Here is a 24,174-nt window from a genome sequence, read left to right as displayed (position 1 = left end):
CCCTATTGTCCCTGGAAATTTTAGGTCAGGTTATAAACTAGAAGATTTTCACAATCTGCTGGAAGCTGGTCCCGTACTATTTCTATTAAAACGGTCAACACTATTTGTTATTAGATCCATTCCTACTGAATATGTATTAAACACAAATGTCCACTGTACTTTGGGACCATATAACCATCAGGAATAAACATTTTCTAGTACATAGTAAAATTATACTTCAATAAAATACTTGTTCCCAAAAGCATGTGCCTGTGTGCTTATGGCTCCAGCAGGAGCAGAGACATTAAGCCTCTTAAAATAAAGTTGTTGTTTTTTTTAAATGGTTCATTTAAATGAGATATACTAGCTTAAAAAAGATGCCCAAGCATCTAAATGCTGGTTTTACACGCAAGAAATTTGCCTTTACAGATTTTATGTTCCAGCTATTATGGAGCCACAGATATGTGAAAACACCACAGGCCTTGAAGATTTTAGATACGGTAGACAACATTTCCTCCCCTTTCAATCACCTGAAATCATTGAACTAGTTGAGGCAAGGGGACAGCCTCAGCCAGAGGATTTCATCAAGAGAATTAGCACTATGCAAGTAGACAAATCTATTCAACAAGCACCACACTCCATGTAGGGCAACAGGAACATGGAGTACAAGCCCACAGTCCAAGTCTTATATTCAAACATTACAGTATAAATTTTTCTACCAACCTCAAAACTATGTACGTAGGGCTCTCATTGCATAAATATTGCCATGTCAAATGAATTACGCCTCCTCTCAAATAAGGAATAAACTACAGGAACAACTTAGCTGTTGCTATTCTTTGGTGTTTCAAATCAGATTGTACAGTATCAAGAGCAATTAACAGTGCTCCATTCAGGAAACGTCAAGATCTATGGGTGATATCTGATCATGTCATACTAAGAGTAGGCCCACAACAATCAACAGTCATTAGTCATTGATTACAACAGGTCTACTCACAAGTATGACTTGCTTAGAATCAACCCCTCTTTGATTACCTGACAAGTTTATAATCCAGTGTTGTGACTGAATACAAAGGGAGGGCTGAAGAGATATTCAGTGCCAACCTCATCCCTCTTTAAAGTGCATAGGCAGAAAATGAATAATGGCTACAGTAAAAAGCATGAAAATTAACCCGTCTGTCTTCAGACATCACTTTGATTGCTGTTTGGCTGCCTGCATTTGTAGCTCAGATTTTCAACAATTTCTTTTTGAATCACAGTTGATCTGACTGGAAGCCAAAAGTGCATATACAAGCTTAAGCTTGCAGAAAGCCATGCTATACCTTATAGTTAGTTGCTATCTTCAAATAGTTCAATTTCCCATGCAATGGTCAATATGGATTTCACTCCAAATGCCTAGTGGTGGGTGATGGTGGATGTATTGTTTTATTAGGAAACCTACAAAAGTTGATCCTTTGCAAACTTTTAACTCATATAAGGGACAAGTGCCCCATCCAGAGTAAGGGACCACAATGTAAAGTTACCTTTTAAATTAAGGGGCAGATGGAGATACTGAAATTAAGAATTCAATCTTCAACCCAGGACAAAATCCACAAAAAATAAAATCAGAAAAAGTCTCCAGTTTTTTTTAGTCTGCAGCAGAAATCATATTGCAGTAATGCTGATTATTCACATCTTCCAGCAATTTATGCAGCAGCATAAACAGAATCTTTTGTAACTGAGGAAAGTGTCATCTGACTTCAGAAACTGTTCATACAGATAGAGAAACTGGAACCAAAACAGGCACAGCAAGACATTGCACACATATAGCTTTGTGTTAAGCCTGTGTTAATAGGTTTGAGAAACATGTGGTCATCCAGATGCCTTTGGGCTCTCAATGGCCATCCGTGAGGAGGATGGGAGTCAGGTCAAAGCACATTGGGAGGGCCAGATTCCCTATGCCTGCCCTACTTACTCCTCCTAGTTGGTTTGAGCTACAATACATTCAAAAGCTGCTCAAATGTAGAGCAGAGACATTTGGAACTGCAAAGGAATGAAACATGTAATAAAGAAACTGGGCATAAACAAGGTAAGATCAATATTCTAATCAAGAATTTCTGAAACAGAAAAGATGTGGAAAGAAGTATTACAAAAAACCTGGAAAAACTGATGGAAGCTACTTTAGTTGACAGTAGAAATGTGTTTTTATCTGCATTTCAACCCTTTTCCGAGAAATTTTATCAACATGTTGAGGAACTGGTCAAAAATGTAACTTTTACAATAGAAAGTATTCACAAATGGAAAGACCCCTGGGATTATTGAATCAGAGCAATTTGTTCAGTCTCTTTGATTTGTCTTTGGGGTAGCATACCCAAAGACAAAAAGGAAAGATCAGCAATTAAAAGGTAATGATGTTTCTATGGACTTTCAGCTGGAACAAACATTTTAGAAGTAAAAAATTCAGTGACGAGGGATTAATGTGTACCTCCAAAATCGGCTACTGAAAACCCACAGGTTTGAGCATGTTAACAACCATGAGGAAATGCAGGGGAAATGCCCCTCTCGTCTAACTGTCCTTAAAGCAACCAGCTGCAATGAAGCAAGCCAGCCAGACTGCCGCTTCTGGCAATTAGTTTAAATCAGTATTGCTTTCAAAAGTTTAATACGTCCTGTACTGACCACCATAAAACACAGAAGTCAGTTTAGTGCATAGAAGCTAACCTCCTCTTACTCAAATGACATTTCATTTCGATAGCAGTATCATGGCAGTCCAGCAGGGTTTGCTCGCACAACAACCATCACTTTTTATTTCTTAACTATGGATCTTCCTCACTTCCCAAAGGCAAATGCAGGCAGTTTTGCACAGTCGGCAGGAAACCTGCACAGCTTAAGCCCCACTCAAATGAATGAGATGTTTTCTTAATAATTACTGATTCAGTAGAGCTAGCACAATAGAAATTCCTAATGGACTGGACTGGTTGTAAGTAGAGAGGCAACCAGCTTTCAGGTGGAAGTGCGTATTTCCCAGGAACTCAAACACAAATAAGGTACTTAATAAATATTTATTCATCCAGTATATCTAACGTAAATATGATTGCTTATATTGCACTAAAACTTACCGTAATATCCTAAAATATCCTAAAACTACAGAGAAGTGTTCATTTTTTGACTAAACCCTTAAAAATGTGCCCCTTGGAGCTTATTCACAGATAAAATCTGGCTCACAACTCCTTCCACAGTCCCATAATTTCAGGCCTTTCACCTGTGGAGCAGCAAAACATGTAATGTGTACTGAAAGGTAAAAGATTTTTTTTTTAACACTACTGACTTTGTAGATTATATAAGGCAGTCTCCAAGGTAAGTCAACTCTAGCCTAAGACAAGTAAATAACAATTTGTTTCGGTACAAGCAGCTTTTCCACATCCACTACTTCCAAAGTTTGAGTATGAAAGCCATTGATTAGGTTGAATTGGTTCCTTCACATCTTTCCAGCTTTCTTATTCACATGAGCTTGAGCTCGAAGAATGTTAGGGGTTTCTTCCATAACTCTGACAAGCAAGTTATCAATGTAGTCTTCCAGCTCCCGAACCTGCTGATCTCGCTTTGCAATCACATCTTTCTGTTTCAAGACAAGCTGAATCAGCTCGCTGTGTGTCAATTGACCATAAGCGTAGGCAGGATCTGAAGGATCATATTTCTTTAGGAAGGAAGAATGAACAGGTTAAAGTCATTTTGATATCGAGTGTCAAAGGATCAGAAGGAAGCTATAGAAACCTTTGGTTTCAGGGATTACTGGGGAATCCCAGGAATGATGTCAGAGCAAAGAGGTAATCTGTCAAAGCAGCTTAAAAGCTACTGAAAATTCACAAAAAACAAGAATTTCAGGATTTGCCAGTAAGTACTTTTATGGCATGCAGACAAATGTGCATACAAGGTTTCTGTACACCTGCCTTCAACTATTTCTTCCCAGTAATAAACATGGAAAAGCATATCGTGAAGATAAGACCCTCCTCATAACATGCCATAAACAGTAAATAAATACAAAGGAGCAGCAGCTGTAGTGGTTGTTTCAGTTAAGTGATAATAATTCAGGTTCTGTGCTCAAATACCAAACAGATCATTTGCAATATCGTTGGAGGCACTAAATCACTAAACGTATTGCTTATCTGAAAACAAAAATGCCTTTCAGGCCAAAGTCTTTGGTGAAGATAGCAAGTTCTGAGCCTGAGGAATTCACATCCACTCGCAGATCTAAGCTTGTGTCATTAAAAGGCTCAGAAAGTTGCCTAGATCAGTAGGATAGGAGGGGCAGGGGGAATCACACACCTAGAAATCTTGAACACATTTCTGTCTTCAAATGACTATAGCCCTTTGCAGTTTGTCTAATCCCGCCAATAAATTTACAAGCTTCCTAACTCAAGGCACAGACCACCCAATTAGGTTTTAAAAGACAGTGTGTCTTAATTACCTTTATATCGGCTTCATTTTGGTTATCCAAGATCTTCGATGTTATGGTCTGGTTTTTTGCAGATGATTTGCTTGTTGTAGTATGCATTGGTTTCACAGGATGAAGTCTGAAAGAAGCACACACAATTAGTTCAGGCAATCCTATAGTACTTTGTACCTGAACAATTTTGTGCAGTTTTACTTTTGGTCTGGCATGAAGCACCACATGCACACATGTTCCTGCTTTAAAAAAGAATAAAGTACATTTTCCTCTTCTATGTACCTCTATTAGTTCAAGTTTAGATTTATTCTGCCCTCCTCTCTACACTTCAAGACTTATTTAGAAGCTCTGAAATGAAAAGTTTTACTTACCTATTTATTTATATCCCTTCGAGGACCTTGAGTACATGGTTCCGCCCCCTCCCCCCTCCCCCCATTTTCCTCACTACCAACCTGTGAAGTAGGTTAGACATAGATATAAGTGACTGGCCCATCACTGAGTGGAATCCTAGTCTGACACTCCTGATGGTTCTAACCATCTGTTCCGTCCCCCCATAAAATATGGTTGGTTCCTTGGATATTTGTGTAGTTACCCAGATGTTTAGCAAGTGTGAAAAATAGAGTTTTCAGCAAAGTTTAATGCAAAAATGTGCCTTGATTTCTTTTTTAGTTAAATTACACCTGTGGAATCTAGGTAACACAAAACCTGTGCTACAGGAAATTACACTGCACTTGTGATCACAACTAACACCGCTTTTTTAAAAAAAAGTTAAGCATTTTCCCAACTGCTGCTTTCACTTATTTTGACAGAACATGAAAACTATGTTTAGTAATTTAGCAGGACAGTGGGTTTAAAAAATAAAGTAAAAATAGAGGTAAAATATGAAGTGCTGGTTTCTGTTTGTGATACCTTTATTGTCATGTCACAACAATGTGGAAACAGAGTCTGATTACTGCCTAAACAAAATAAACCTTTGCTCAGTTTTATTCCTTCACTGACTTTGCTACAAGAAATAGATACAGATCAACAGGGATAGGTTTTCACCTGTCCATAGGACACAAAATTCCTTACAGCATTAAAAAGGGGAGGGAAGAATCAAAGCCATGCACAGTATAGCACTTGAGACTTTCAATCTTTGCTCTCCCCCCCCCCCAATTCCTCTCACCTGAGCTTAGCAGGATAAGTTCCGTCACTCTGCAGATTCTGATTGGGATGTGTTTCAGAGGGTGAAACCCAGGCCTGGAGCAGCTTCTTCTTGCCAGAGGGATCCACTTTGGCATCCAAGCCCTCTGCTGTAGCTTTTTTCGTAGGTTCTGCTCTGTTAGAGCCAGAAGCATCAGATTGGAAAGAACTAATAGAGTGAGAAGAACTGGGCAGAGGGGAAAGATGAATGGGCTTAACAGAGAACTCAGGACTATCACCCTGTCTATTTTCTATTAAGCTGTCAGCATTCTTCTGCTCCAATCCCTTTACATCATGGCTTGCATTTTCAAGGGCTAGTGCTGAAGGTGCGACCAATGGTTTGTTTAGTTCAAATCCATCATCAGGAGCATTTGTCTTCACAAGAAGCGATACAGTCTGCCTCTCACCAGTCGCCTTTTTATTTGCTGTCAGCTCTCTCTCCTCAATGGAGGACTGTAACTCTGAGGAACCATCTCCACTCCTGGACAAATCTCCAGAAACTGCAATCTTTTCAGCACCCTGGGGATAATCACTCAGCTGCTCATCATCCAATCCCACTTCTGGAATAGCAGAAAGGGTGGTGGGTTTTACATTCAGATCTCCAGTGATCAAATTGCCAGGCTGTGTGCTTGTTTCGTAGTGAGAGAGATCGGTACTAATACTTTGAGAGGAATCCATGGTTCCACCATCTCTTCCAGAACTAAGTATATTGGATACTGAAGTTGCTAGCGAGCTATTGCTTGTTAGTTTTTCACTAGGGATTAAAGAATTTTCTGCAGAAAATTCTTCATATGTAGAGGCAGAGCTTGACCCATTTTCTGTTTCTGATTCATCCGTCAAAGAAACAGATACACTCTTTTTTTGTTTTAGGGCACTTCTTGGTGCTGGCTTTGGGGGCTCAGAGAGAGAACTGCTACCCGACACAGTCCTCTGCATGCTAGGCAAAGGCGTGAGAATTCTTGGAGTTGGGACCGGTGGCTCTACTTTAACTGAGGAGCCGGCTTCAGCCTGTCTTTCCAAAGGACCCTCACTGTTATGAAGAGATTGTACGTTTCCATCAGGGGGCTCAGGTGCAGCACAATGTTCTACATATAGTTCAGGTCTTCGCCTCTCATTCCTTTCAGTGGGATTTATTGAAATCTCGTTTTCATCATGCCAGCTCTCAACCAAATCTTCACCATCTGAAGCATCGTCGCCACTACTCCCCACATTTTCATCCTCAACGGCAAAGGTTACTGACTTCTTTATGCTCCCTTGGTTTTCCTTAAATGGTGGCACTATGTGCACTTTGTCATCGCCCTGAGACTTCAGGATGAATCCAACCCTATTATAAAACCGTGAAGAGGGACTGCCAGCTAGAGATCCAGGAAAATTGGATACAGGGTCTATCTGATTAGTTAAACCTTCCTTTTGGGGCTTCTCCGAAGGCACAACATGAACGTGCTTGGAATCATCAAGGTTTCCTGCTAAGGAGGAAGCAGAGAAAGATGCGGGAGGACTGTTAAAACTTTCAGAGTCCTCTCCCACTTTAGACACGGGAGGATTATCAATATCCAACTCAAGACCAGAAGGATCCAACTCAAGAACAGAAGTTGCAGAAACAGGCAGGGGAGACTTAGCAGAGTTTGAAGAATCCTCTATCTGGGATTCTTGTTCCCTTTTAGGAGCAAATGGTTTATTTTCATTTCCAGAAGCAGAAGAAGTAGCTATAAAGCATTCAGTATCTTGCTTGGATTTCTGTCCCCATTTTGCAGTGAACGGATTGTTTTCACTAGCGAACCTATCAGTGTCCTGAGGTTGCTCTTCTGGATCAAATTTAGAGATAAAAGGGTTGTTTTTATTAGAGTGATAGGAAGGAGAGAAAAGAGAAGCAGAAGGAGGTGCAGAAATAGCAGAAGTGGCTTTGGTTTCATCCTCTGAAGACACGCCCAGTCTGTAAAAAGGGACAAAATAAAACCTGCATGTCAGTTGCAGATGCAACGTAAGACAGGCAGAAACATTTTTAAGACAAGCTTAACAAGGCTGCTGCATGGTAAGTGAATAGGAAACGTGTAGGGTTTTAGCAAACCACCCCCTTTATAAGCAGCAAATGCTTATAAAAGAAAACAACACGTTGCCTGAATGAAAGTGTTTTGTACATTTAAAAGAGTCTATCAGTAACATCTCTTTTCAATGGAACACCTTTTTAATACCAATTACATTATAGCATTATCATAGTATTAGTAGTATAGTGAAATATACAAAGCACCAAGCATACAGGAGTTAGGGAGGAAAAAGAGTGGTGCCTCTGTGACACACAGCTTCCAGGCAAAAGCAACGTTTTATCCAAAAGTTGCTTTCCACCAAGCCATAAAAATTGCATTTTAGATTGCTGAAAGGTGCAAATTTTAATCCTTTTGCAGGAGCTGAACAGAAACAAGGTCACCCAACATTGTTAAAAGAATGTTATTTCACTAGTTACAACTGTAAAGAAAGAGATATAAGTCTAAAGTTATTAAATAAGGAGCGATTCTCCCACATGCACCAGTGTGAATAACATAAAAACAACGCCAAGTCACTATTAGTGTTCACAGCACTTATATACATGTCTGAATATTTAAATATCAACTTATGAACAAATGCACCACAAGATCACGTAATCAGCTAATATGTGGCAGCCTTAAATACTTGGGGCTTAGGAGGTAACCCATTTTGATTAACTTTTCTGAGTCTTTCCTGCTCCATCTCAGTATTCCTCCCACCTCTACTTTCAGATGACAGAAGAGAGATAATATTACACAACTCCCCAACTCAAGCAAGAAGGAACCACAAAGGACAACTGCCAGTAGCACTGGCTGTTTCTTCACTAAAGACAGCTGTTCTCTTTCTCCTGATTTAGAACTACAGTTGTACCTCGTGTTGCAAACGCTGCGTGTTGTGTTCGTCACGGGATACAAACGCGCCGAACTCGGAAGTACTGGAACGGGTTACTTCCGGGTTCAGCGGTTCGCACATGCGCAGACGCGCCAAATGACGTCATGCGCAGATTCAGCGCTTCAGGATACGGACCTTTCAGGTTGTGAACGGGGCTCTGGATCGGATCCCGTTCGTAACCAGAGGTACCAACTGCAATGCTTTAAGTCTGAGAGGGCTAAAGATCTTCAGGCCTTGGCCTGCCTACATGACACTGATACAAAGACTTTAACCCATAATTGCATTTTAAAATTCCTCCTTGCCCCAAAGAGCAGCAGTTAGCTAGTTACACCCGTTTTCTGGGTCAGACAAGCCCAATACATTGGCTGGACTAATCACTGTCTTTCCCTCTCCTCAGCAAAAAAAGATAAGACATAAAAAGATGAGTGAAAACTAGCCCAGCTGCATCTGACCAGCTGGGCAAACACAACAAAGCTAGTGCCTGCCTTTGTTTCGATTCCTCTCCCTGTAAGTTGGGCAGTGGGGAGAAGAGATAGAAAGGATTGAGTTCAGCCAGCTGGGATACATTCTCTGCTAGACAGCATTCCATCCTGGAGGCAGAAGAGGGACTGACTCGCTCTCTTTGCCCTCCCCTTGCAAGAAAGTGGATCATCTTTGTTCTGAAAGCAGCATGCATTGTCATCTCTCTCCTTTCAAGGCTAGAGACAGAAACCCTACAAATTACCTGCAGAGTTACTAGTCAACTGAAACCTACACAGGGCATGCCTGCCCTATCAGGAGGAAAATTCTTACTCACCCTGTAAAGTAGATATTTTCTATGACATACAATGAAAACCACTGGGTGGCAATAGCCTTAAAGTCATACCAACAAACGAACGTGTTTGCATTAGGGGATGTCCTGAAGTAGAGGACCTTATGAATTATATCTTGCGCTGTCCTTTATATAATGAAGCAAGAGAACGATTTTTTAGTACCCATAATGACAAGGTCCCCTGGCCAGAACCCCTCTGACATGACTTTGTATCTCCTCGCAGATACAGATAAGTATGTAACCTGGCATGTAGCACTCTTTGCAACTGCTGCTAGGAAAAATAGAGCAAATTATATAGCCAAGATAGCCACCAACTGTAAAGGAGATGAATTTATTTGACCCTACCTACACCAAGCTATATTGTATCTTTATTACCAAACTCCGAATATAATTGTACATTGTATTAATTAACATTGTTTTTAATACAGTAGTGGTCATGTGGTGATTTTAGCCTATAAATTTTATTGTTTAATGTATTAAACTGTATATTAAGGTACTTTTATAGCTCTGTTTAGAGTAGGTAATGTTTCGATAAAATAAATGTTTTAAGTTTTTGTATTAACCCAGCATATTTTCTTTTAACTGTTGAATGATTCTGTGTACATTGCGGCAGCCTTTGGCTATGTGCAATAAAACTGACAGACTAATAGCCTTAAAGCATCTCAAGATTTCAAAATTCAATTGAGAAGATCATTTCTCAAGACTAACCTGGGCTTGACGGGTCTGGTCTGAGATGGTTTCACAGAAGCCGAGTTGTTTTCTGGCTTCTCTTCTGCTGAGATGTTTTCATCAAAAGGGTTCAAGGATGCCTTTGTGATTTGGAGATCTGCAGTGCTGCTCTTATCTGAGCTATGACCTCTTCTGTTATCCACAGGGACTTCAAATGCATTTGCTTCTTTCTTGGCCAACTCTTTTTCGTTACGTTTTACTTCCTTCCCCTTCAGAGTGGTGTCTGCATTGCTCTCTACTTCCTCACTCACTTTAGCTTCTTTTTTTCCTGTCATAAGAGACAGCAAGCCAGATTTCTTGTTCTCCTGTTTTTTGTTCTCTTTGGTTTCTTTTGGACTGTCTGAAATAACTGGAGTGTTGCTTTCTGGCATATCCCCACCACTCAGCAACTTGTATGATGGTAGAGTCATGGCTTTAAAGGACTCCAGTGAGGAAGACCCTGGTGGTCCTCTGTCAGAAGGTAGTCTTCCTGTCATCTCAGGTTCCTTACTGGGTTCAGAAGACAAGTTCTCCTGGGACAAAAAGAGACGTTTTCGCTGGGATATCTGAGGGGAAGATAGAGTGCTGTCTTTTGGAAGGCTATCACTTTTGGGTTCACGCTCCATGTAAACATGACTGCCATTGATACACACATTGGACCGGGAAATGGGGTCACTTTTGGACTTCAGTCCACCAAATAAAGAATGTACATCCTTCTTGGTGTTACTGGAAGAGATTTGGCTTAGTTGCTTGCTATCTGCACTACCTGTTCTCTTATGAGAGTTGGTGGAAGGTGGATAAAGCAGGTTATCTTCAGTTTTATTTGTGGAGGGTTCTGAAAAGAAAGAAATCAGCGTCAGAATAGTGAAAGCACAAGTCCCAATACTACTGAAAATACTAATACCTAATCCAGCCCTAGATCAACTGATGGCTCTTAACAACAGCAGTACACTGAGGTTGGGGACCACTGAGACCCACCTGCATCCTACTCATTTACAACTATTAGGCACAATCATGAAGACACTTCTGTTTCTTCACAGCTTCCAAGCACTGTCTTTAAAAAATACAAGAAGTCCAGCTTTAACCATTATAAAGAAAAAGTTGTAAGAAATGGCATGTTTTACTACTTAGTACACCTTGTAAATCACACAACTGTTAAAACATTTGAGAAATTTATTCTCTTTTCAATGGACAATACTTACTCTCTGAGACAGGAGTTAAAGTGTCGTCGTCATCATCAATATCACTCCATTGCGATTCAAAGTCACTAGGTCTAAGTCGAACTCTCTCTGTAACCGGTTGGAGAGAAGGTAGCACAGACATGGACTGAGAGAGGTTGCTTTTCTGTAAACCAGGTTTGGAGAATAAGGTCTTGAACTTTGATTTTTTCTTTAATTTCTCATTTGACTCTTCCTCACTGTCAGCCGGGGAGTGACTAATGCTAGGAACAATAGCTGAAGCTGTGTCTGGCAATCCATTGCCTCGTTTCCCCTTTAGCTTGTCTTTCAGCTTGCCAAATGGGGTCCGTGACTTATCTTTCATGGACAGATCAAACATGCTGGCTGTCATGTTGCTCCTCATGAATTGGATATCCACCTCAATCTCACCTCTCTCTTTTTCCTTCTTTCCTGGTTTGGAGTGAAGCTTGTACCATCTGTATAAATAAAGAACAGCCTAAGTTCAGTATCAGGGGCTTAAATATTTCCTACCCACCCTTTTCCCATAAGGTCTCAGGGTGGGCTACGTATAAAATAGTTAATTTTTATTTCAAGCTAAACAGAGTCAGGTTCTCTGTGTGAGTGAAATGCCAGGTAGGTTTGTAGACTGATATTAGGGGCATTTAGCCAGCAAAGGCCATTTTCGAAAAAGAAAAAGAAAAGAAAAATGGGAAGAGGAAGAGAACAAATAGCCTAGTTTTAAAAAGAGAACATGCTGTTATGAAATAATTTATCCATATTACCACATGATTCTCTGAAATAGTTACTTTGGAAGCATCATGCAAAGATTTCTAAAATGCTAAGGACGTCACCCCTGGAACAGAGGGTCTCTACAGATCTGTGATAAGAAACTGGTGGCTGGCATGCTACCAGTATGTTGGGAATTTTCCCAAGATGTCTAGAAAAAGTTTGTTTTCTCATCCTAGTAAATATTCACAGACATACTAACACAGGCATAGGCAAACTCAGCCCTCCATTTGTTTTGGGACTACAACTCCCATCATCCCTGACTACTGGTTTTGTTAGCTAGGGGCGACGGAAGTTGCAGTCCCAAAACATCTGGAGGCCTGTTTGCCTATGCTTGTACTAACAGAAGGTATAATTACAGCTAACTCGCATCTTGTGTAGTGGTTACATTCCTGGCCATTGCACATATAAGCAAAAACGCGTAAAGCCAGGAACCCTCAGAACCAGGTGTCTTCTTGCTTACCTGGTTCTCAGAAGGCAGCACAGCTCTAGGATGCTGCTCTGTAATGTTTCCTCTACTCTCCATTTGTTTGTTTGTTTGTTTGTTCTGCTCCATCCCCACCCCTGGCAAAAATCTGCAATCATGTAGGTAAAATAAGCATTGCGAGTTACCTATATTTCAATTTCACCTTTTTCTGTCACAGGACTTCAAAGCTAGATTAAATGTGTCATGTGTCACATATTTACAGACTTTGTCTATAGCTTCATGGTTCTCAGTTAAGTCCTTGGAAGTGTGGTTCAATAAAGGGGATTACAATCATGCAATAATTATAAGCACCCTCACAAAACAAGTGTTTCTCCAGAATTGCTTTCTGGGGCCTCCTCCAGAGGATCAATGAGAACCATGCCAGGAAAGGGTTAATTTTGTACTGTAAATTTATCCATTGTTCAGGGCAATGGGTTGCCCCAAATATTCATATAATTTTGCAGGAAGAGATGGGAAAGGCTCTGCTACTAAGCTGAGTCCCATGATCGCTTAACAGCTCCACCTAACCTGTGCTGTTATGCTCTGGTATCATGCAACATCAGCAGGCCTTACTAGTTTATGAGTTATGGTGTAACAGTTCCACAGCATGACCTTGTCCATTGCCAAACAGCTACCTCTCCATTTAAGGTTATGCCATGAAGACATCTGCATAAAAGTTATCAACAGTCAAAGGAACTCTGTAGAATAGACTGTTTCTGCAGTAAAACCCTAGATGCATGCCATCTTAGTTTGTCTAACCTTTTTACTCTCTGACATGAACCAAGACAAAAACTGCGGGACAGTCGTGAACGGAGCTGGATACAGCAGAGGATACAAAACTAGAAAGAGAGAAAATGAGAAAGTCATTACCAGAAAAGTTTTAGAACAGAAACAGCAGCTTATGTACAAAAGCATGCAATTTCTCCCAAAATATGGAATTTCCCGAAAATATTTTCAGAAAATTGCATGCCTTAAAAGCATACATATCAAAGCAGGAAAGGAAACAAAAGAGAAAAACTAGAGATGGGAAAGAACTAGAACACAAGTGAGCGATTTTCTATATACACATTTTAAAAGCTCATCATTTGGCACTATTTCCTAAAACAGAGGATAGCATGGTGAAACTATTTCTAGACACACTACAGGAAGTTATTGCATGGCTAAAAGATTACCCTTAAAAAAACAAAACAAAAAGCACATATAGTACTACCACATCAGGGAAAAGGCCTGTCAGAAATAATCTCATTGACATCTAATTCTTTTAGTACAGGGGCGTGTTTCTGTTTTACGAATAAGCATCCAGTCATGAGATCTGGCAACAGTCTCATCCAAATTTCAGATCTCCCTGCCTTCAGACGAAAAAATATTAACTGGTCTGAATTGCATCCTTTCATTGCCTTCTGCATGTTAAGGGTGTGGCGTTGATTAGTGAGCTACCTCTTAATTGATCGATTCTGACATAAACCTTGAAGCCCCAATTTTCATCTGTAAAGCTAATAAAGTGCTTCAACTCTGAACTTGTGCTGTTTATTCTAACATTAAAGTGTTATGAACAAGACGTTTGTTTCTAACATACTTTGAATACTTATCATGGCTGTATAAAGCAGTCAAGATTGCCAAAGTAAACTTGGTAAGCCTGCTGGACTTGTTATGTTAAATATTTGAGTTCCCTCTGTATGAGAGCTGGCATTATTCACAGTAAGACACTTTTAAAAGAGTTCTTTACAAACACTGTTTTTGTAATACATTGTGACTTACAGTTTTAAAAACTAGGATGATTAGTTCAGTCTAAAAATATGTTTGCCAAACAGAAGGGTACTATGCATTCTTACGAAATGTTGCTTTTTGTACTCTAAGACAGATAGCCAAGAATCATGGTGCACATATACATTTTAATGGCAGGGTTTGTTGTACAATAGCTATGGAAGCAGGAATCAGTGGGAAATTACTATAGCACATTATTTATTTTATCAGTATTTATATTTGAATCTATTGCTCTTCAGATGTGAAACTCAAATATCATTGCTGGCCAATAGAGCTACATCTCCAACACCTCACCTGAGAGTACCAGTTAAATTGCTTGAATAGCACAATGTGGCTAAAAGACTACGGTACCTATAAACCAGGATTGAATATTGCTTTTGTAATGAACTTACAAAGTGGTTATATTAAACAAGTCAGGATGGGAATAATACTAATCTGTATTACAGGCTTGATTGTAAAGAACAACAAGAAAATATACATGAGGCTATTTAAACTATATAAATGATAAGCAGATTTTTTAAGTTCTTACTGACTGATTTAAACCTTATAAGATTTAGTCACTGAGAATACAGCTCTTTAAGTAAAAGCAAGCAACATAAAATGGCACAATATGAAGCATAACTGGGTAGGTGTGAAATCCCAAGGGCTATCAACCTATTAAAGAAAACTTAACTGATGAGTTTTAGTCAATTAACCTACTGAGTAATTTGTACAAAAATAAAACAAACTGTTAGAAGAAGCAATTCCTCCTGTAATTTAAAAAGGTATTCAGTTTCTGAAAACTTTATTGCACAATTTTAAATCTGCCATCTAATTAATGGGTCATCTTTGTGATCTAAACCACTGAGCCTCTTGGGCTTGCTGATCAGAAGGTCGGCGGTTTGAATCCCTATGACGGGGTGAGCTCCCGTTGCTCGGTCCCAGCTCCTGCCAACCTAGCAGTTTGAAAACACGCCAAAAAGTACAAGTAGAAAAATAGGTACCACTCTGGCGGGAAGGTAAACGGTGTTTCCGTGCGCTGCTCTGGTTTCGCCAGAAGCGGCTTAGTCATGCTGGCCACATGACCTGGAAAAAACTGTCTGCAGACAAACGCTGGCTCCCATAGCCTATAAAGCGAGATGAGCGCCGCAACCCCAGAATTGTCTGCGACTGGACTTAACTGTCAGGGGTTCTTTACCTTTTTATTTTTTAAACTAGTGTTAGAAACTCAGATATATAAGCTAGTCACCAAATGGCACCATAAACCTCGGTTACACAGCTGCCCCAAAGGAATGTCTAAGCACCTTTTTGTAGTGGGATTATTGGTTGATTGATATTTTAAAGGGGGGGGGGAGACTTATAGTAACAACAACTTATTATTTATATGCCACCCATCTGACTGGGTTGCTCCAGCCACTCTGGGCAGCTCCTAACAAAAAATAGTAAAAGTACAATACAGCACCTCAATACAAAAGTATGGGGAGAGGATGTTTTCTACAAACAATGGCCAGCTATATATGGGAAAATATGTTATACAAGTTGTGTAGGAGTGCCAGGGAAGTGCCCTGAATATCCTGGCCAATACACACTCCTTTGAGTGGGTGGTGTGGGTTTCATTCCTCTTGGATCTAGCCTTGGTTCTTTAGAGTATTTCTTTGCAATAGGGAAGTGTCAAGTCCTAGTAACCTCACCACTCCTACCTTGTCCCATGATGTTTGTTTAGTGTTTATTTCCCTTTTCTCTCACTTCCTCCTCACTATTAATTGCCATCCAGTTAGTATTATGACTGGAGCAGTAATGAGAAAGAGTCCAATTTATCAAATAACTCATCAAATTCTGCTGTGATGCTAACAGTTAGTTTCTAGCCTTCATTCATCCAATCCCTTTGTCCACATCAAACTTGAGTCAATATTTTATAGAACAAGACCCAGTAACCTCCAAAATATAAAACTGTTAAATTCTAACTAACTTAATATTATTTTCTTTCTCTACATGGTGGTAACCAACATCTCTAAAGAGTACCCGCTGCTCAGTCCGCTGCAAACCAAGATTTAAGGAGAAGACAAAGATGCCAACATCTAGAGGATTCACAAGATAGGGAGATGGACCCTAGTTTAGGAGCCTCTAAAAAGGAATAGAAGTGAAGGATAGGCGTGCCTGGCGTGCTCTGGTCCATGGGGTCACGAAGAGTCGGACACGACTGAACAACAACAAAAAAGGAATTAAGTAAATTTGTATCAGCTACTCGCCTTGATAACTTAATGGAACTTCCATGTCCACAAGCAGTAATACCACTGAATATCAGTTGCCAAGGCAGCAAATTGAGGAAGAACTGTCAGTTCCACACCCTGCTTGCATGTTTCCTGGATGCATTGAGATAACCGCTATCCAAAGCAGGATACGAATTATTTTATTTAATAGATGTTTATTCTTCCCTTTAGCTAAAAGTAGGTTGTTAGGGAAGTTTACAACAATGGAATAAAATTAATTATGCCAACTACTGTGATCCAGCAGGACTCTGCTCAGGATAAGTATCAACAGGATACTTTACAAGTTTTTCAAAGCTTGCTTGCTTGCTTATTTAATAGCCCACCTTCTTCTCCAACGAGCTCAAGATGGCATACGTGATTCTACCCCTCCTCATTTAATCCCCATAACAACCCTGTGTTAGATTGAGAGCCAAGGTCAGTCAGTGAGCTTCATGGCTGAGCAGTCACTTGAACCCTGGTCTCCTAGGTCCTAGTCTGACACTAACCTTTACACCACACCAACTCTTTATATTATGACGTAGCACGTTATACTGCTGTTTATTTCAAAATTTAATAAAGGGTTTTTAAAAGTTTGATCCCGCCTCTGCTTGCAATGCTTGCTTACTGCATTTTTGCCCCACCCTTACTTCAAATAACTATGTATGAGTGACATACATAGTTCTCATAGTTTTCGCCCGTGGTCTCCCAGTAAACTGAGGAATCTTTACTAAAAGTGGGGTTTTTAATCCATGATTCATCCTGTTAAGAGCTTAGCTTTTGCTGCTGTCAGATAAACAGTTGAGATGAATACCAGTAATTCTCATGCAGCATGCTGTTTGACACCTGTTTGGACATGTGGACCTTGTGCCTCTGACATACATAGGTAAATTGCTGTGAACCTGGAGATGCCATTTAGTCAGCAGGAAGTCAACGTCCTCAAACAGAACTATAGAGTAGTAAGGGACCTTGGATGTCATTTAGCCCAATGCCCAATGGATTCAGTGTAGGAAACTTGCAAATACACAGCTTCCTAAGCAAATGGGCATCTAGCCATTGCTTTCAACCCTTCATAGAGGGAGATCCCACCACTTCCCAAGGCAATCTGATCCGCCTTTGAACTACTCATACACTTAAGAGGTTTCTCCTAACGTAAAGTCAAAACCATCATATTTAAATGTTTTCAGTCATTGCATTTACATCTACCATCTGGAGTAACATCGAACAAATCTGCTCCACCTTCTGCATCACAGTCTTTCAGTTATTTGAGAACTATTATCCTGCCTCCTTTTAACCTTTCCTTCTCCAAGCTAACTATGCACAGCTTTTTCAACAGTTCCTCATAGGACTTGGTTTCCAGACTCCTCACCATTTTTGGAATATGCTGTACAAGTTCCAGGGTGCAGAACCTCCAGCTTACACAGACCAAACGTGACCCACCAGTCCCATTTGCCCCATGAGGCCATTTTGGAGAAGCCACACTCACCTGCCCAATAATAGATAACATTAAAGCGGGCTCCCAATCATCCATCGCTCCTACTGTCCAAGCTGCAGCCTTTTTGAAGGCTTGCAAAGGGCTTTGCAAGCAATTCCGTGCAGCTCCTTTTGATCTCTGATATAAGAGATGGAAAGGAGCGATGCAGGGAGGCTTACAAGGCAAAGCCTCCCTGCACTGTGGTTCCCCAACATAGGAACCCTACACAATGGATCTTGACAGGTAGACAAGGCAACCCACTTGCCAACCTTTTGATGTCACAATGACAGAATGTGATTTACATGCTGGTTGCCCCACCCACATGTCAAAGTTTTTGGTCCCCCACCGCCAGAAAGGTTCCTGCTCTAATTTCTCTATCTTCTGCTTAAAATGCAGCAACTGGAACTAGACAAAGTACTACAGACATGATCATACTATTTGATGCTATTCTTCGGTCACATATCTGGTACACACAACAAGTGTACCAGGAAAGGAAGCCACCGGATGCATAACAAGTAATATATATAAACAGTTGAGATGAATACCAGTAATTCTCATGCAGCATGCTGTTTGACACCTGTTTGGACATGTGGACCTTGAGCCTCTGACATACATAGGTAAATTGCTGTGAACCTGGAGATGCCATTTAGTTAGCAGGAAGTCAACGTCCTCAAACAGAACTATAGAGTAGTAAGGGACCTTGGATGTCATTTAGCCCAATGCCCAATGGATTCAGTGTAGGAATCTTGCAAATGCACAGCTTCCTAAGCAAATGGGCATCAAGCCATTGCTTTCAACCCTTCATAGAGGGAGATCCCACCACTTCCCAAGGCAATCTGATCCGCCTTTGAACTACTCATACACTTAAGAAGTTTCTCCTAACGTAAAGTCCAAACCATCTTACTTAAATGTTTTCAGTCATTGCATTTACATCTACCATCTGGAGTAACATCGAACAAATCTGCTCCACCTTCTGCATCACAGTCTTTGAGTTACAGTGGTACCTCGGGTTAAGTACGCTTCAGGTTAAGAACTCCGCTTAAGAACAGAAATCGTGCTCTGGCGGCGCAGCTGCAGCAGGAGGTCCCATTAGCTAAAGTGGTGCTTCAGGTTAAGTACGCTTCAGATTAAGAACGGACCTCCGGAACGAATTAAGTACTTAACCCGAGGTACCACTATATTTGAGAACTATTATCCTGCCTCCTTTTAACCTTTCCTTCTCCAAGCTAGCCATGCATAGCTTTTTCAACAGTTCCTCATAGGACTTGGTTTCCAGACTCCTCTCCATTTTTGGAATATGCTGTACAAGTTCCAGGGTGCAGAACCTCCAGCTTACACAGACCAAACGTGACCCACCAGTCCCATTTGCCCTATGAGGCCATTTTGGAGAAGCCACACTCACCTGCCCAATAATAGATAACATTAAAGCGGGCTCCCAATCATCCATTGCTCCTACTGTCCAAGCTGCAGCCTTTTTGAAGGCTTGCAAAGGGCTTTGCAAGCAATTCTGTGCAGCTCCTTTTGATCTCTGATATAAGAGATGGAAAGGAGCGATGCAGGGAGGCTTACAAGGCAAAGCCTCCCTGCACTGTGGTTCCCCAACATAGGAACCCTACACAATGGATCTTGACAGGTAGACAAGGCAACCCACTTGCCAACCTTTTGATGTCACAATGACAGAATGTGATTTACATGCTGGTTGCCCCACCCACATGTCAAAGTTTTTGGTCCCCCACCGCCAGAAAGGTTCCTGCTCTAATTTCTCTATCTTCTGCTTAAAATGCAGCAACTGGAACTAGACAAAGTACTACAGACATGATCATACTATTTGATGCTATTCTTCGGTCACATATCTGGTACACACAACAAGTGTACCAGGAAAGGAAGCCACCGGATGCATAACAAGTAATATATATAAACAGTTGAGATGAATACCAGTAATTCTCATGCAGCATGCTGTTTGACACCTGTTTGGACATGTGGACCTTGAGCCTCTGAAATACATAGGTAAATTGCTGTGAACCTGGAGATGCCATTTAGTTAGCAGGAAGTCAACGTCCTCAAACAGAACTATAGAGTAGTAAGGGACCTTGGATGTCATTTAGCCCAATGCCCAATGGATTCAGTGTAGGAATCTTGCAAATACACAGCTTCCTAAGCAAATGGGCATCAAGCCATTGCTTTCAACCCTTCATAGAGGGAGATCCCACCACTTCCCAAGGCAATCTGATTCGCCTTTGAACTACTCATACACTTAAGAAGTTTCTCCTAACGTAAAGTCAAAACCATCTTATGTAAATGTTTTCAGTCATTGCATTTACATCTTCCATCTGGAGTAACATCGAACAAATCTGCTCCATCTTCTGCATCACAGTCTTTCAGCTACAGTGGTACCTCGGGTTAAGTACGCTTCAGGTTAAGAACTCCGCTTAAGAACAGAAATCGTGCTCTGGCAGCGCAGCTGCAGCAGGAGGTCCCATTAGCTAAAGTGGTGCTTCAGGTTAAGTACGCTTCAGATTAAGAACAGACCTCCGGAACGAATTAAGTACCACTATATTTGAGAACTATTATCCTGCCTCCTTTTAACCTTTCCTTCTCCAAGCTAGCCATGCATAGCTTTTTCAACAGTTCCTCATAGGACTTGGTTTCCAGACTCCTCTCCATTTTTGGAATATGCTGTACAAGTTCCAGGGTGCAGAACCTCCAGCTTACACAGACCAAACGTGACCCACCAGTCCCATTTGCCCCATGAGGCCATTTTGGAGAAGCCACACTCACCTGCCCAATAATAGATAACATTAAAGCGGGCTCCCAATCATCCATTGCTCCTACTGTCCAAGCTGCAGCCTTTTTGAAGGCTTGCAAAGGGCTTTGCAAGCAATTCTGTGCAGCTCCTTTTGATCTCTGATATAAGAGATGGAAAGGAGCGATGCAGGGAGGCTTACAAGGCAAAGCCTCCCTGCACTGTGGTTCCCCAACATAGGAACCCTACACAATGGATCTTGACAGGTAGACAAGGCAACCCACTTGCCAACCTTTTGATGTCACAATGACAGAATGTGATTTACATGCTGGTTGCCCCACCCACATGTCAAAGTTTTTGGTCCCCCACCGCCAGAAAGGTTCCTGCTCTAATTTCTCTATCTTCTGCTTAAAATGCAGCAACTGGAACTAGACAAAGTACTACAGACATGATCATACTATTTGATGCTATTCTTCGGTCACATATCTGGTACACACAACAAGTGTACCAGGAAAGGAAGCCACCGGATGCATAACAAGTAATATATATATATATTGTGCCCAACAAGTTTCTTTTTTTTTTTGCAAACTTCTTTTTATTTTCATCAAAAAAGAAAACAAAAAAGGAACACTCACAAATCCTCATACAAGCAGTTACAGTATTACATAAACTCCGCCGAGTTTTTGGACTTCCTTCCTTCCTTACTTTGGTTTTCTAAATTTACATCATTCCTTCGCTTTACCTTCTTTTATACATATTTCAATTACTATCTGTAATCATTTCTCTTTCCATGTTTTGTTCTGTTGCAAGATTACTATCACACCTGTAAGTGATTTCAGATTTTGTGTTCTTTCATATAGTTTATAAATTTACTCCACTCCAATTGAAACCTTTGATCTTTTTGTTCTCTTATTTTTCCTGTTAATTTCGCCAATTCTGCATATTCTGATAATTTCCTTTTCCAATCATCCATCGTTGGTACTTCTTTTACTTTCCAATTTTGCGCCAGCAGTATTCGTGCCGCTGTGGTGGCATATAAAAAGAATTTTTGGTCTTCTTTTTTAATCTCCTCCCCTACTAAGCCAATCAGGAAGGCTTCTGGTTTTTTGACGAATGTATATTTAAATATTCTCTTTAATTCATTATAGACTGCTTCCCAGAAATTTTTCACTTTTTCACATGTCCACCACATATGGTAGAACTCTCCGTCTTTGATCTCACACTTCCAGCATTTTTTGTCATACAAGTTTCAAACCAGAACTGAAGCATAGAACTGAAGTTATTTTTTTCAAAAGTGCCACTGAGGAGTGAATATAGCGATACTACTTATGTTGCTACTAACATGAGTTTGGCCGAACTGCGAGAGGCAGTGAAGGACAGGCATGCCTGGCGTGCTCTGGTCCATGGGGTCACGAAGAGTCGGACACGACTGAACAACAACAACAGCAACAACAACAACTTATGTTGCCAAAATTACAATCCATTAATATACAAAACCACACTGAACAACCAGGCCCAAACAGAGGGAGGGTCATATGGGCCACTTGGCCCGGGCCTCTGATTCCAAAGGGGGCCTCGGTCAGCATATTCACAAGCGCTCACCATTATTTAAATGTAAATACCTAAAATAATCCTTTTCCCTGTGTATTTTTAAAAATCACTATTGTATATCTATATTTTCCATTATATGCATTTATATGCAGATACGGTTCAAGCCTTGAAACCCCCAGGGTAAAAAGGGGGGGAGGCACATTATCTACCTGGCCCTGGCCTCTGCCTGGCTCTGCAAGGGCCTGTGAACAACTGAAGAGTACCGGTAATTGAAATCGTCATATTTAGGTCGGGATTTCACCTCCTAGTTTCTGTTCCTACTGATCACATTACCTTTTACAAAACCGATCGACAGGAGTCGAAAGGCGGCAAAACTAGATTTTTGCCCATCTTAGCTGGGAAGGTGCGCGGCCAAGAACAGAAGCAAACTTCGGGGGCGGCGGGATGTGACACCCTCAGAAATACCTAATTTGGCCGCATATCAAGATGAAGCCCAACGAACCTGGCTAATCCTACACTGACCACAACACTCTGGCGCATTTCCTTTCTACTTCGAAGTTAAAAGCATATCCTTATCCGCATTCCTTCAGAAGTCCTGCTATGACTCCCTAAATAAAGGAGCGAAAATCAGATGCAACGGGTGATATTTAGATCATATTTAGGAGGCCTCTGTCGGCAGCGCCTGGCACCAGCCTCCCTCCCTCCCTCCCTCCCTCCCTCCCTCCGCGCATGCGCCCCGCGCCCCAGCAGGTAGACTGCCCCTGGCAGCGGGAGCTCTACGGGAGGCCCCTCGCTCGCTCGCTCGCTCCTCACCGTGTGCTTCGGCGGCCGCCTTCGGAGTGCAGCTCGGCCAGGCTGATCTCGGCGCGCCCCAGGAACTTGTCGAGGCCGAGCAGGGCGCGGTGGAGGACGGTGAGCTGCAGCACGGCCGTGGGCCCGTCCGAGAGCGGAGGCCCTCCCGCCGACAGGCTCCTCCGGGGCGGCGGGGGCAGCTCGAAGGTGGCCTCCTCCCGCCACACTGGAGAGCCCAGGCAGCGCTCGGCCACCGACGTGGCGAACTTCTCCTTGCCCAGCGCCATCACCGCGTAAGCGTCGCTCCCTCCGCCGCCGCCGCCGCCGCCCTTGGCCTTGGAGCGAAGCCCCCGCGCCTGGAGGACCGTCACCTGGACGTGGGTCGGGGCCCAGCGGGGCCCCAGAGACGACGGGGAGCCTGGGGCAGACATGGCTTCGTCGTCCGCCAACTACCCGATTTCTGCCGCTGCCCGAGAAGGACTGAGCGGTTTCCCTCAGGTGAGGCGGTGAGGAACCCCACCCGAAGTCTCGCGAGAGCTCCGGCGCCCGGGCACGCCTCTTTCCCCCCCCCCGTCCGCGTCGCTTTGGACTACAGTTCCCATAATCCTTCAGCTCCGGCCGCACTGGGGGCTGGAATCTTGCAGGTAGACTGTAGGTCCAGTTTTCACTTAAACTCAGTGATCTCTATATTTTCATGTTAAGGTGACTCATAAGTCTTCCTTCCCATTTCAGGGTTTTTTTCCCAATAAAAAAAATATATTTTCCGAAACAATTATAAACTGTGGGCAAAATACCTGGGCGCGAGTCTAGTTATGTGCTGTGATGCAGTCTGCAGAAGAAGCATTGCCTTGAGCAGGCAATGTCATTGCGAGCATATTCCTAAAAAGGCATGAATGGTGAATATAGACAGACAAATGGGAGTAGCTGATGGGAGATCATTGTTATATTCCTCCTTTGCATATGAAAAGAAAGGAGGCTAGTTTTCAACAACGGCATCTTTTAAAAAAGCAACCGGTTCAAAGGGGATAAGGATCCTGTTGAAAACCGATACACTTCAGATGTTGGATCCCTAATATCGAATGCCTAGCCTCTTGTCGTATAAAAGACCCCCAGGGGGTACTCAAGTTACACAGTACCGGCAGGGGGTACTCAAGTGTACACAGTTTCGTTGTTGCTCAA

The 24,174-nt window shown here is 41.8% G+C and overlaps 1 protein-coding gene across 4 annotated transcripts; it reads right to left on the bottom strand.

Moving 5' to 3' along the window:
- Positions 1–3,123: 3,123 nt before the first annotated feature.
- Positions 3,124–23,464, bottom strand: RAB11FIP1 (RAB11 family interacting protein 1). Of its 4 annotated transcripts, XM_033171342.1 has the most exons (7): positions 23,017–23,463; positions 11,219–11,670; positions 10,017–10,851; positions 5,980–7,517; positions 5,568–5,625; positions 4,424–4,529; positions 3,124–3,652 (listed from the first exon to the last, which is right to left on the bottom strand). In XM_033171342.1, exons 1-7 carry the CDS (start codon positions 23,424–23,426, stop codon positions 3,434–3,436), a joined length of 3,618 nt encoding a protein of 1,205 aa, XP_033027233.1. In that variant the 5' UTR covers positions 23,427–23,463; the 3' UTR covers positions 3,124–3,433. The 4 variants fall into 4 exon arrangements, with proteins under 4 accessions (XP_033027233.1, XP_033027232.1, XP_033027234.1 ...); XM_033171341.1 differs by having other exon boundaries at positions 5,568–7,517; positions 23,017–23,464; XM_033171343.1 differs by lacking the exon at positions 23,017–23,463 and adding an exon at positions 13,206–13,462 and having other exon boundaries at positions 5,568–7,517.
- Positions 23,465–24,174: the final 710 nt, after the last annotated feature.

Source organism: Lacerta agilis, chromosome 15 (assembly GCF_009819535.1).
Source record: "Lacerta agilis isolate rLacAgi1 chromosome 15, rLacAgi1.pri, whole genome shotgun sequence".
NCBI classification, from domain to species: domain Eukaryota; kingdom Metazoa; phylum Chordata; class Lepidosauria; order Squamata; family Lacertidae; genus Lacerta; species Lacerta agilis.
The sequence above is the reverse complement of the archived record's forward strand: the minus strand, read 5'-3'. Positions and strand labels throughout refer to the sequence as shown.